The 12,935-nt window shown below is 39.3% G+C and overlaps 1 protein-coding gene across 2 annotated transcripts; it reads left to right on the top strand.

The window, feature by feature from the left end:
- Positions 1–550: 550 nt before the first annotated feature.
- Positions 551–12,661, top strand: gipr (gastric inhibitory polypeptide receptor). Of its 2 annotated transcripts, none has more exons than XM_051397703.1 (15): positions 551–632; positions 5,146–5,241; positions 5,398–5,494; positions 6,009–6,116; positions 6,223–6,344; positions 6,483–6,589; positions 6,850–6,997; positions 7,403–7,556; positions 7,785–7,845; positions 8,059–8,128; positions 8,666–8,754; positions 9,343–9,481; positions 9,619–9,660; positions 10,514–10,606; positions 11,055–12,661. In XM_051397703.1, exons 2-15 carry the CDS (start codon positions 5,191–5,193, stop codon positions 11,325–11,327), a joined length of 1,554 nt encoding a protein of 517 aa, XP_051253663.1. In that variant the 5' UTR covers positions 551–632; positions 5,146–5,190; the 3' UTR covers positions 11,328–12,661. The 2 variants fall into 2 exon arrangements, with proteins under 2 accessions (XP_051253663.1, XP_051253662.1); XM_051397702.1 differs by having other exon boundaries at positions 5,123–5,241.
- Positions 12,662–12,935: the final 274 nt, after the last annotated feature.

Below are 12,935 nucleotides of genomic sequence, written 5' to 3'. Positions count from 1 at the left end.
TTTTTCATCTCACAGTTTATTTCTTAAGCCTTCTAAACACAATGGCCACAATCAGTTATTATCATGACTCTCATTTCTGCCCATATGTATGTTGGAGTTCTCAAAGCTCTGGGAAGCAACTGGCCCTCTGTTTCCTTTCTTTTCTAACGTGCAATAAATATCCCAGGTCTAAATCCAGGTTTATTCATAACCTCAGGCAAATGCTGCTTAGATGTGATCTTTGGCCTCAGCAGTACTTAGCCCACTCATTTAGGATAAGTGCTTTGGGAAACCTAAACACCATCCTTTAGAAAAAAGGAGCCTTTTCTTTTATTTCACTGTATTTTTAGTATTTATGTCATTGAATTGTTTAAGTAATGTTTATATTCTATGCCAGACTATTTGCTTTTGCTCAACATATTTGATTTAAAACGTCATGCCAATAAAGCCAATTAAATTGAAAGAGAGAGAGAAGGGAGAGAGAGGGGGAGAGAGACAGAGAGAGAGAGAGAGAGAGAGAGAGAGAGTGTGTGTTCAATGATCGCATTATGTGATTTCCTTCGGTACAACAGTTGAGAGACCCGGACGTGTCTATTTCCCGTCCTGCACAGCTGGGGTTGGTTGCAGACTTGAAAAATATGACATTTCCAGAGGTGAGATCCACGTTTCTTCTTTTCCTGTTACGTTCTCATCACTCGGCCTTTGCATTGTGTTTTGTTTAACTGATCATTGTGCAGACTTTTGCAGCGTTTGGTATGTTTATTTCTGTCGGAATTAATTGGGAATCGTTCATTGTAATTGTTTGTTATAGCATGATAATGGTGGTCGGTGCTGGTTATGTAAGCATGGTAATTGCCCGGCAGATTGCATGGAAGTGACAATAACCAAAAGACAAAGACTCAAACAAATGTTAACAAGTAAACAAAACCTCTACTGACAACACGGCTTATTTTTAGAGGATAATGATATAACAACATACCCTTTAAACTTCTCTTTCACTGTGATGTTGGACTCACAGTTGAGACTGAGTAATACACTGAGCCCTGAACCTCTTACTTCCAATTGAGGGATGGGGAATTAGAAAGGGAAAAAAACACTTAATGACCATTTTAATAATCAATTAATAAATAAAGGTATGTTACCATCACCATGTGCTCTTATTACTATTCCATCCATCACTAAATTTGACTTTATTTTGTATATTTTTATGTATTTGTTGTAGTTTCACCCAAGGGAAACTGTGGGTGTAGACTTAAAGAAAAAGAACAAGAAAGCAAAAAGAGAGAGTGAAAAACAAACAAGAAAGCCACAGCATCAGTGTAAAGTGGGTGCTAATTACAGAGCTATACAACTGTTGTGAATTATCACATTCAGCTCTGTGGTGTGGTGAAACACAGGCATGGCTTAAGTGTCTGGGAAAGCTGGTTACAACACACACACACACACACACACACACACACACACACACACACACACACACATACATACAACCATCCTGCAACTATTGTTACATAAACTTCATGTTGGCATAAAGTTCATCCAGACTAATTGGGCTAAATGTGTGTGTGTGTGTGTGTGTGTGTGTGTGTGTGTGTGTGTGTGTGTGTGTGTATACTGTATGTCTATATATTTGTGTATGCAGCCTAAACTGACTCCTGTCATGTCTGAAACACTTTCAAGTGTGTATTTGTGTGTGTGTGTGTGTGTGTGTGTGTGTGTGTGTGTGTGTGTGTGTGTGTGTGCACCTGTTCTGTTCTGTGCATACATGTCCCTTTAACTGAATTACCAGCACTATGAAATATTTTTTAAGATGGATTAATAACACTCAAGCAGAATTCACCCATTTCTGAGACCCTGCAAAAATACAGCTAAATAAACTAAATGAATAAGTGTCTGATCACTGATGAGCAGATTGTGAACAGTTGAGAGATGAACCAGGTGCCTGGAGAGGAAGCCACAGCCACAACACATACACACAGACAAACAGGGAAAGAGGAGACAGAGGGGAAGAACAGGGAAAACACTGGGGAAACACAAGGAACAGCTGGAGGCACGATCGGGGTCGTGCCTCAAAAACTTGTAGTATTTCCATGCAGACGTTGGCGTAGAAAGCAAATGTTCTCAACGTTGCGGGTGTGGGGATGTGGCTCTCCCTGATTTCAGATCATTCAAACACTGGGAGCATCTCTGTGATGTTCTTTTCTTTTGGTTGGTTGGTTTCTATAGCTGGTGCCTTTCTCTTAAACCGTGGTGGCTGTTGCTGCTCCCCGATTGCGCTTGTCTTTATTTCAAACTACAGTTGTTGCTGCTGGACGTATACGTCTATACGACACATTATAGATAAGCCTATTTGACCAAGGCATGGATATGTGTTCTACTAAAAGGCCACACAAAGGATGTCTCCTTGTCACCACAGTCTGGCTGTGATATCTAGTCTGTGTTCACTGGTTTCTAAAATATCACCCATGTTGTTCACTCTGTCAGTCAAGTGAATCATTTTTGATCAGTTTATCATCAGACAAGTGAAAATTGTGCTGTCCTTCAACAATCACTATTTCCTTTCTCCTCCTGTGACACACATCCCCTCCCCACCTTATTTTTACATTGTTGGCTGCTGTAGTAGGCGTTGTCTCATTTAAAAGGAAATTGTTTTGACCTCATTAACATATGGGAAGAAGCTCATTCTGTGGAAAGGGCTGATTATCGCCACAAGTCTCCATGAAGACAGCAGTATGTTCAGAGTTGAGTTTCAGAAACATTTTGCAACAACTGCACACAGGTCAGCGACACAGTCGTGGGTGTAGTGCAGAGAAAATCCAATCTGCTGCTTCTGCTCTTCCTCATGGATTATAGAATATAATATATAATCTTAATTGACACTTTAGGACTTCTCTCTCTCTCTCTCTCTCTCTCTCTCTCTCTCTCTCCCACCATGTCTCTTTTATGAGTTAGCGCTTCATATATAATGAACTTTTTTGCATAATAATAATATACATGTCAGTGCAGAAATATTGAATCTGAATAATACTGTCACATGCTTCTCTTTTTATAACTTAAAACTGTTTTATTGGGTCATGTTAGACACTATTATTGACTTGCAGAATCAGTTCTCATGCTCTGTATTATTATTAGATTCTTGGCTGTCCATGCCGGTATAGAGTACTGAATCACCCCCCTACTCACACATGGGAGAAACTCAAATAAAAGCATTACTACTTTTAAAAGTGAAGCGCTCATACAAAGAGAGGGAAGGAAATTCATGTGGAACTTTGAATAAAATATTGTGGCTTTGAATCACACAAGACACAGTAGTTTATTGCATCTGCCTTCTTTATGAAATCCTTCTTTCTATATGAGTTTGTGTTCCTGGTACTGTACATAGTGCTCTAGGCAGAACTGCAGAATACACTGTAATGTGGTTCACTGTACTGTTCTTATCTGCCAGCTGGCAGACCAGCCGCTCTTCTCGCTACTCATTTACCGCTCTGCACCCCTCTCCCTTTTCTTTTCTGCCTGTCTCAGTCAACCTATTGCTACAAATGTCAAACGTTGAGGTGTAGTGATTGCACACTGTCTTACAAATTGCTTGGTTGTTAATGTGCACTTTCCAGTTCATTCCACACCAGATAATTAGATGATACATTCACAAAAATAATATTTTTATTTTAAAAAGAAAGGTATTTTTATCTCTTTTCAGAAATAAGGTATTTGCATGCAGTATAAAGTCTTCACACACAGTTTCCGTTTTCTAAAAAATATTTAGAAAAATCTAACTTTACATTGAGATTTTTTAAACATTTTTGAACATGTGAAAACACTTGCTGAGAGGTAAGCTCTGAATCCATGACAACTGATAACAAAATAATAATGTGTGTTTTCCCTTAAGAAGTTAGGACCTGCAGTTCATTTCCAAACTGGCTATAACAATGTTCAAAGTTAGTGAGACGTTTTCAGTACAGTTACGAGACACAACACTGCTCCAAGTTGTCAAAATATGATCTTTAATGTCTGTCAGACATCACCAATCCCCTGTGTCGTCTCTGTTTGTACACTAGAATGAGAATATTTGCTTAGCAAGACATACGACATAATTCATTACATGATTCAGTGACTCATTGTTTAAGGCTTGCTATGATTAAGATTAATCCATTATTGATCTGTTAATATCTTACATCTCACACTCTTTTATCTCCTGAATCCTCTTTTTTGAGTAATGAAGTCTTTTTCCTTTCTAATTTTCTTCTTCTCTGGTGCTCCATCCTCTCCTTCCTCTCGCCACTGCAGACTTAACTTGTCACATGCCAGCCCACAAACTTCCTGGTCAGTTACATTAGCGACCCACCAGTACTGACAGGATTAGAGACAGGATTACTCCGCAGTCTTTCATGTTCCTTCCTCTATGTGCTTTGAGGGCTGGGAAGTTCACAGACTAATCAGACTCACAAGATACACAGAGAGGAAGTCTTTTCAGTACAGCAATGTCATGAACTGCAACCTTAAAGTGTAAAACACAGTTACAAGTGATGTTGCTTATTCACGAAACTCAGCAAACATCTACAGATTGAGATACAGATAGACAATCCTCCACACACATTTACAGTTGAATAATGAGCTATGATCTCATTGGGTCAGTTTTTGGCAGAGATTGCCTTATTCCTGATTTCCACACCACAAGCACTAAAAAGCACTTATATCCAACAATCATAAGAGGACAGTTTAAGTAATGTTGAGTTCATTAAATCATTATATAATTATCTCTGATAATTGACGCTAAGATTACTTGTGAGACTGTTTTTGCAGTGAACAAATTTGTGGTTTTAATTCCTTAATAATTACATTTACAGCCTTCTACGGCTTCCTAGCCCAGAATTCAATCCAGCAGTTTGTATTGAGCGAGTAATTGAATTATCAGTTGTGGTTTTATGTATTCCTTATGTACTTTCTCAAACAACATTTATGGGATGTAAACTAAATATTAAATGGCTGATTTTAAAATCTTAACTTAGCTCAAACTGTTATCTGTATTCCCTGGTGTTATGGTAACGAGTGGAAGAGGGACTGATGAATGATTGATGATTGATGATGATGATTATGCAACCTTTTTCTCTACTTTGTCTCTGATGACCTCCTGATGATCTCTTAGTGACCCTTTGGTGTCTTCCAAAGCTCTGAGATGATCTCCCAGCAGCCACCGTGGCACACCTCTGAGAGATGAAGGCCTCTGACACATTCCTTATCATCTTCCTCCTCTACAGGACTCTGGTATGTGTCAGAGAGTGACATTTTACTGACAAATCATCAATAATCAAAGTGCAAATTCCAATAAATCCAAATAAAGTGTTGACTGATATTAACTTCAAGTTTGTTTGGTTGTGTGTGTGTGTGTGTGTGTGTGTGTGTGTGTGTGTGTGTGTGCAGTGTGTGTCGGGGAGGACAATGAAAGATATGGTGGAGGAATGGAACCGCTACAGGAATGAATGTCTGCTCCGGATGAGTACAGAACCAACACCCAAAGGTAACACAAACAAACATGCACGTGGGAGAGGCTGTGGTTCGGGAGGTGGATCGATCTTTAATCAGAAGGTTTGCGGTTCGATCCCTGGCTCCTTCCTCGGCATATTAAATTGTGTCTTTGGGCAAAATACTGGACCCCATATTGCTCTCAATGCAGTGTGAGTGTGTGTGAGTTTTGGATGAGCTGTTGGCACCGTGCATCGCAGCCTCTGCCATCAGTGTATCAATGTGTTTGTGTGGGTGAATGTGACATGTAGCGTGCCGGGAAGATTAGAAAGGCACTATATATAGTCCATTGTTATATAGTGTGTATACTATTTTTTAATAAATGAAAACAATCACCCACACCCACTCTGTATAATACACATTCACTGTATTGTATTCAATGTAATTTTGAACACTTTAACTACATTTTAAAAACTCTGATTACATGATTACACCCTTGTTGTCTCTAATGTATAATGAATGTGTACAGACTCTGTGCCCCCTCCTCTCCCCTCCTCTACTCTCCTCAGGAGTGTTTTGTGGTCGTACATTTGACATGTACGCTTGCTGGTCAGATGGAAAACCAAACTCTACAGTCAAGGTGCCATGCCCCTGGTACCTGCCCTGGTACAACCAAGGTAGGAATGCCCCTACACGCACAATATTCTCACTTTGTGCGCACTATTGTATGTGACCAAGGATGTGTGTTTCAGCCTCTGCTGCCTCTGCTGTGTGTTTGTGTAGTGCGTAATGGCTTTGTGTTGCGGGAGTGTGGTCCTAATGGTCAGTGGACCACCAGTAACTCCAGCCGCACCTGGAGGGACCATTCTCAGTGTAACGAGGACACCAGCAAACAGGCAGCTCAGGTACACACACACACACACACACACACACACACACACACACACACACACACACTATTGAGAAGGGAGGGAAACATAAAACAAAATCAACTTAACATTACAATATAACTCACTCTTGCATTTTGGTTGCATTTTGCACAGGAGAAACAGATGATGATCTTAGCCCACTTCAGAGTCATGTACACAGTGGGTTACTGTGTTAGTCTGGCCAGTCTTTCTCTGGCTCTGATTATTCTGCTCTTCTTCAGGTGAGCCCACACCTCTACAGTCTGTTTTCTGCGTTGGGATTTTCTAATTATTTTGCCTGTTTTGGGGTCTTTAGTTGTACTGTTTACATGTTGTAAATTTATTTAGAAAATGATTTTTAATCTACTATCTACTATTTTTCACTGACCCCCATAATCAAATAAAAGAAAGGGCGTGTTAAAATGTCACCCACTGTGTGTCACATATTTCAAACATTCTTCTGATATGCTTAACATAACTGTGGCATGTGTGATATCTGCAGGAAGTTGCACTGTACCAGAAACTACATCCACAGCAACCTGTTTGCATCGTTCATTCTGCGAGCTGTTTCCATCCTGACCAGAGATGCTCTTCTGAGCAGAGACACTCCTGAGATCAACAGGGTTCTCTCTACAGTATTCAGTAATCAGGTTGGGACACACGCACACAGAATAAAGAGAGAGGGATCATCAGTTGTGCAAGTCGGCTGATAGTCTGATAATACTAAGTGATTATTAAGATTCTAGCTAACTTTACATTCCAAGTTTGTCAAATAATTATACTGACACTAATTCAGAAAGTCATAGTTAATATCAAAATTGTGAATTCAAGTCAGACTTTTATCAAAAAGAAACTCGGGCTTCACTCGATTTATTTACTTGACTCCCTAAAGGCTTGACTTGAAATTTCAGTTTTGACCTGGTAAAGTCACAGAAACTTTACTAAGATTTACAAATGGTTGATCTCAAGCAGAGCATTAACAAACAAAAAGTGTGTTACTTATAACCTCTCACAACCTTATTATGTCTTCCTCTACACACACACACAAACAATAGACATTGTCTGGCTGCCACGTGGCTCAGGTGCTGATGCAGTACTGTGTGGGAGCCAACTACTACTGGCTGTTGGTGGAAGGCCTGTACCTACACAACCTGCTGGTGGTATTCTCTGACAGCTGCTACTTCTGTGGATACCTCCTCATAGGCTGGGGTACACACACACACACACACACAACACACACACACACACACACACACACACACACAATTATACAGAAATAGTCACACACAACACAGCTGAAATAGAAAAGAAACGAAAAAAAGAATCATGAATCAGCATGTATAATTATAAATATATATATATAAATTGATTAAATTGGTATGATGCTGTATTGTGAACTTTCTCTGTACTTACATATGTATGTCTGTTTTGTGTCAGGCACCCCAGTGTTATTTGTGGTTCCTTGGATTATTGTACGTTACCTGTTTGAAAACACAAGGTAAGTCACTTATTTTTACTTCTTCAATACATTTTGTGCCAACAGTGTCCATCGCACTTGTTCCACAGATGTGAATTCGATTTTACTCTTTTAAAAACGTAAGAAAACCACGTCATCTGTGTCTTTTCCTTCTTCATTTCATCCGGTATATTTGTTTTTCAGGATACCTTATTGTGTATCATTGCTTACTTTTCGATGTGTTTGTGCTTGTAGGTGTTGGGAGATAAATGAGAACAGGGTGTATTGGTTCATAATCCGTACTCCCATCCTGCTCGCCATTCTGGTAACGTACACACAGGCATTCACATAGAAATAGAAACACTCAGTGTAAATGGCAGTTCCAGGATGTTTCAGAGCCTATTAAACTCTCCGATCGATATCAATGGAGACAACACAGAACAGAAACACGTGAGCTCCAGGTTGGCTGCTGTTCATGTGATCTGTACATCGTGTCCCTATGTGATGTTTATCATCCTATTTACATTGTGTTGACTTCCTTTCTCACATCATGCCTGCTCGCAGTCTTCAGGAAGTGTTGGGGGTTGCTAGCTGTCATGGTGCAGATACCACACATATACAGTACATGTACACGACCTGCAGCTCTTCTTGTGTCATTCAAATTATTCAACCGTGAACGCACATACACACAAACAACACACACACATATGAAAGGAAATGTGGTTACATTAGACTTTGTTAGTCAGTGATTAAAATTCACTCGTAGTAGTTTCCAGCCTGGACTGTTTATAGATCACCATTATGAGCTGTAGACTTTCACTTAACAATGCTCATGATCATTTTCCTTATTTTATCTCTTCAGATAAACTTCTTCATCTTTATCCGCATTATCCATATTCTTATATCCAAACTGAAAGCCCATCAGATGAGATACACCGACTACAAATTCAGGTAAGACCCCTAGACATGAGTGTTGTAAACTCCCCTACAAACACATCACCCCACTCAAGGAAAATGGTATTTTCAGTGGGCAAGAAAGTATTTAATGCTAATGGTTAAATTATTTCAGTTCATATGGCATTTTGCGGGCAGGGGAAATCTGGGCTATATTACTTCACTCTACTTCACTGTCCCTTCAAGGGGAAGCTCACCTACAGCTATTATAAAGACAACACAACACATGCAGTACATTTAAACATGAATACGTAAAATATACACTAAACATATAAAGCCAGCAACCATCAGAAGACACACACGGAGTTACTAGAATAATTTCCATCAGGCAGAGTTACTATCTCCCACAATGCTCTGTTGGAGGAAAGTAAAGCATTTACTTTTCTAGTTCATCCCTGGTCAGAGCTTGTGAGCAGCTGGGTTTGTGTAGGGAGATTGTCCTTAACAAAGCAGAGCTTCTACGCTGCTGAAGTGTCTTTGACCAAAACACAGAATAGATACCAGATCTAAAGGCAACCCTCCATCACTGTATTTATGTATTTTTTACATCTATAGTAGTATTCTGTTTTGTGTCTTTCTCTCCAGACTGGCTAAATCCACCTTGACCCTAATCCCTCTACTGGGGATCCATGAAGTGGTCTTTGCAGTGTTGACAGAGGAGCACACGGATGGCGTTCTCCGTAACATCAATCTCTTTTTACAGCTCTTCCTCAACTCGTTTCAGGTACAGTCAGGACATTGTATACCCACCTGGGCTAAAGATATCTGCACCCAGAATTCTTTTTCTGGATAAAAGCAACATCACAAACCACATTTCATGGTATTTGTAGGCTTTGTTTGAGTCATTTCCCCTCTTCACAGGGTTTACTTGTAGCCATCCTCTACTGTTTTGTCAACAACGAGGTAAGTGTTATGTCTGTGTGAGGGTGTGTGTGTGTGTGTGCGTGCACTAAGTGAGTGTAAACATGCAGGCACTGTGCAGCAGGAGCACAGAGGCTTGACATAAAATACCTGTGAAATAACAAAGGTAAATGAGGGACATTTGGTGCCTCTCATGGTCTTAGAGTCCAACAGATAAATTGTAGGAGTGTGTCCATGCAGGACATGGATAATGATTCTCCCAATGCTACAGTATGTGAGCAATAATAACACTTGAAAGCTACCAAATGTAGCCATTAGAAAAATGGCATTAAAATCTGTGTATTATGTATAAGGATTTAAGACCAACAAATCTGACATTTGCCAGTTAAGTGTAGCCCTCAGACGTAGCACTGATGTAGTAAATCCAAGCTGAGACCTCCATATAATCATTAATCATTGAGATCTTATGGAGAAACAAATAAATGAGATTAAAGTTGAAGAATGACTTTTAAGATTTGATAGAACTTATAAATGTGTTCTACAGAAGTGACACAACTATAGAAAATGTTTTGTATTTTTTTAGCAACTCAGCGCACATTTCTCTTAGTTTAAAGGCGTCTTGATGCTTTAACATGTTTGCATTTTAAAGAGACCTTTTGCCTTGATATATGTACGTTTTCTGATGAACTTATGGACTCATTTCACCACTAACTGAGATGTTTTATGTTACTGGTTATTCACATTTAGAAAATAATAACAGTGCTGTAATAATGTCTAGCCTCTTCCTACATGTGTTGAAGTTCTCATGGATCCCCTGTTGATACATTTACTAATTATTATAACGCTACTCTCTTCTCTCTGCCTTCTCTCACTGTAACTCATCCTTTTCTTGCAGGTGCAGGCAGAGATAAAGAAGAAGTGGCAGAGGTGGAAGCTGGGGATGACTGACCTGGATGACCTGAGAAACACTGGCAGCAACACGCCACAGGTGAGCACCGATGCTGCAGCAGTCATAATCTGTACATGTTGTAAATGTATACAAACTGTTTGTTACAGGCCTTGTGTATCCAGGTTAAACAGACTTTAAACATAAAAACTATGCTTATATTACCAATGTGTGTTTCAAATACACTTAACCTCTGATCATCTTTACTCAAATGTATGTGCAAGCCTTTTTCCTGTAGCTTTACACAATGGGTGCAAGTGATTTATGTCCCACACAATTGTTTTCTGTAGCTTTTAGGTAGGTGTTGCTTTAGTGATTCAACATTTTTATATTATTATATATGCTATTAAAGTGAATATGTGTTTTAATAGATGTAACATTGATAAATAAGTGAATATAGGGGAGTCAAGACAATGAAAATTTTTGGTTTTTTACACTTAATTTATTGAAAAAACAACAACTAAATAGTCATGTATAAATCATTGTGCAGGTTGGTACAAGCATACCACCATCTAGCCAGTGCCACCATCCACAATGTCCCTGTCTGCCGCTCACCCATTGCCAAGAGGACAGCCGTCTCTCCTCCCTGCCCCACCCCTCTGCTCCTCTTCACAATCAGCTCCCCCTTCCTCAGCCCTGCACCCACCACCAGGACCAGCTGGGAGCCAGACAGCTGAGGACCTGCTGCTTTATCTCTGCTCATAGACAGGATTGCGGAGGAGGAGGAGGAAATGAGGAGAAGTTTTGTGAAAGCTACTGCTAAACATTCAAAGTGTCTTTCAGCTAAAGAAGGAAATATCAGTGATTAGTGCATTCAAGGCGATTAGACTAACTGTCCAGGGATTTACAATGTATCATCCATTGTTATGATTGTGTTATGATTATTCAGAAAACATTTTATTTAGATTTAAAGACAGTCTTGTATTGTTGAAGTGGTTTAAGAAATAGATGAATGGATTCACATTTTCTTCAGTGCCAGAAGTTGATGAGATCATACAAGAAGAAGGTGTGTGGAGACAGTCCATCAGCTGGAGGTTCAGGGTACTGAGTATCTCATCAAGTGACTATCAAGCATTTCCAGGTGTAGCTGACCCTGATCTCTGACCCCTCTGTCAAAGGGAAAGAATGAAAAAAGACTTTCCGTTTAAGGATCATTTGAACTCAAAGGCTCATGTCCTTCAGTGTAAATCAGAAGCCAACACTCTTCCTCTCATTTTATTTGCATGGATATTCAAAATGGGTTTATTTCTTTTTCTACCTCTTAAATTGTTTTGTGTCAAACGATGGAAATGTGCCATTCATATTTGATTTAAAAAAAAAAAAGTAGATAAAATCAGAGAGAAAATGAATACTACCACCAAATCTCCATTCTCTCATCTTAGGTACCTGCATATCCACAGTCTTATCTGCCCACGGGAAACATTCATCTTATTCCACTCCCCACTGTACACTTTTAGATATTTGTTTTCTGTTGTAGCTGTTTTTGGCTGAATTTCATCTTCATCTTTTCAATGACTAATGACTTTTGTGAATTTGTGTATTCTGTAAAAACCTAGTCCTGATAAGACAACAACAATCACTGTCCAACAGTCTTATTCCAGAGATGAGTTACACAAACCATTCAAAACCTAATGAATCTTAATGGATTCCAACAGTATTAAATCCCTATTTTAGTTACGAGAGGCAAATGGTAATGTTAATCTATAAGACAGAAGAAGCTCCTCTTTACTTAAACTGTTGCCTCCTGACAGTCTGTTCACACACGCTAAAGATGATTGACCTGATAGCCTCTTTTCCTATTGATGTTCAGGGAGATACCTTAAAACAGCCAGTACAACTTTCAAGAAAGGAGGTCTTTTCTTAAATGTATATCTGTGCTTTTTGATCTGTATAAAATCCCCTCATTTTCAGAGTATCCAGATGAAAAAGCCGCCTCTCCTGCCATCTAGTGGAGAGGGAGAGCACACCATCCTCAGAATAGCACCCACTGTCGAGCCAAGAAGCAGGTTAACTGAGTGAAGTAAAATAAAATCTTGAACATTGACTTAAGTTGTCCAAATAACTTAATAAACCTGAGATTTGATTAGTATCACCTTCCTTCCTGTACAACTATGGGCCTTTTTCTTTTCCATTTTAGATTAATTAGATTTCCTGAATAAAACTTTCACTGCAGAGAAAAATATTCACAAGAACTGTACAACTTGAACTGTGTTCTTTCACATTTTCATTACCTATAGGTGGAGAAAGCCTATTGTACCAACATGAATGCACTGAACACTGAATTGTTTGACACAACCCTTGAGCAAACAGAAAATCCAGTCACTGTGAAGCAACATACAGAGTGTTACTTGGAAATACTTTGAACTTTAAT

Source organism: Dicentrarchus labrax, unplaced genomic scaffold (assembly GCF_905237075.1).
Source record: "Dicentrarchus labrax unplaced genomic scaffold, dlabrax2021, whole genome shotgun sequence".
Taxonomy (NCBI): Eukaryota; Metazoa; Chordata; class Actinopteri; family Moronidae; genus Dicentrarchus; species Dicentrarchus labrax.
The sequence above is the reverse complement of the archived record's forward strand: the minus strand, read 5'-3'. Positions and strand labels throughout refer to the sequence as shown.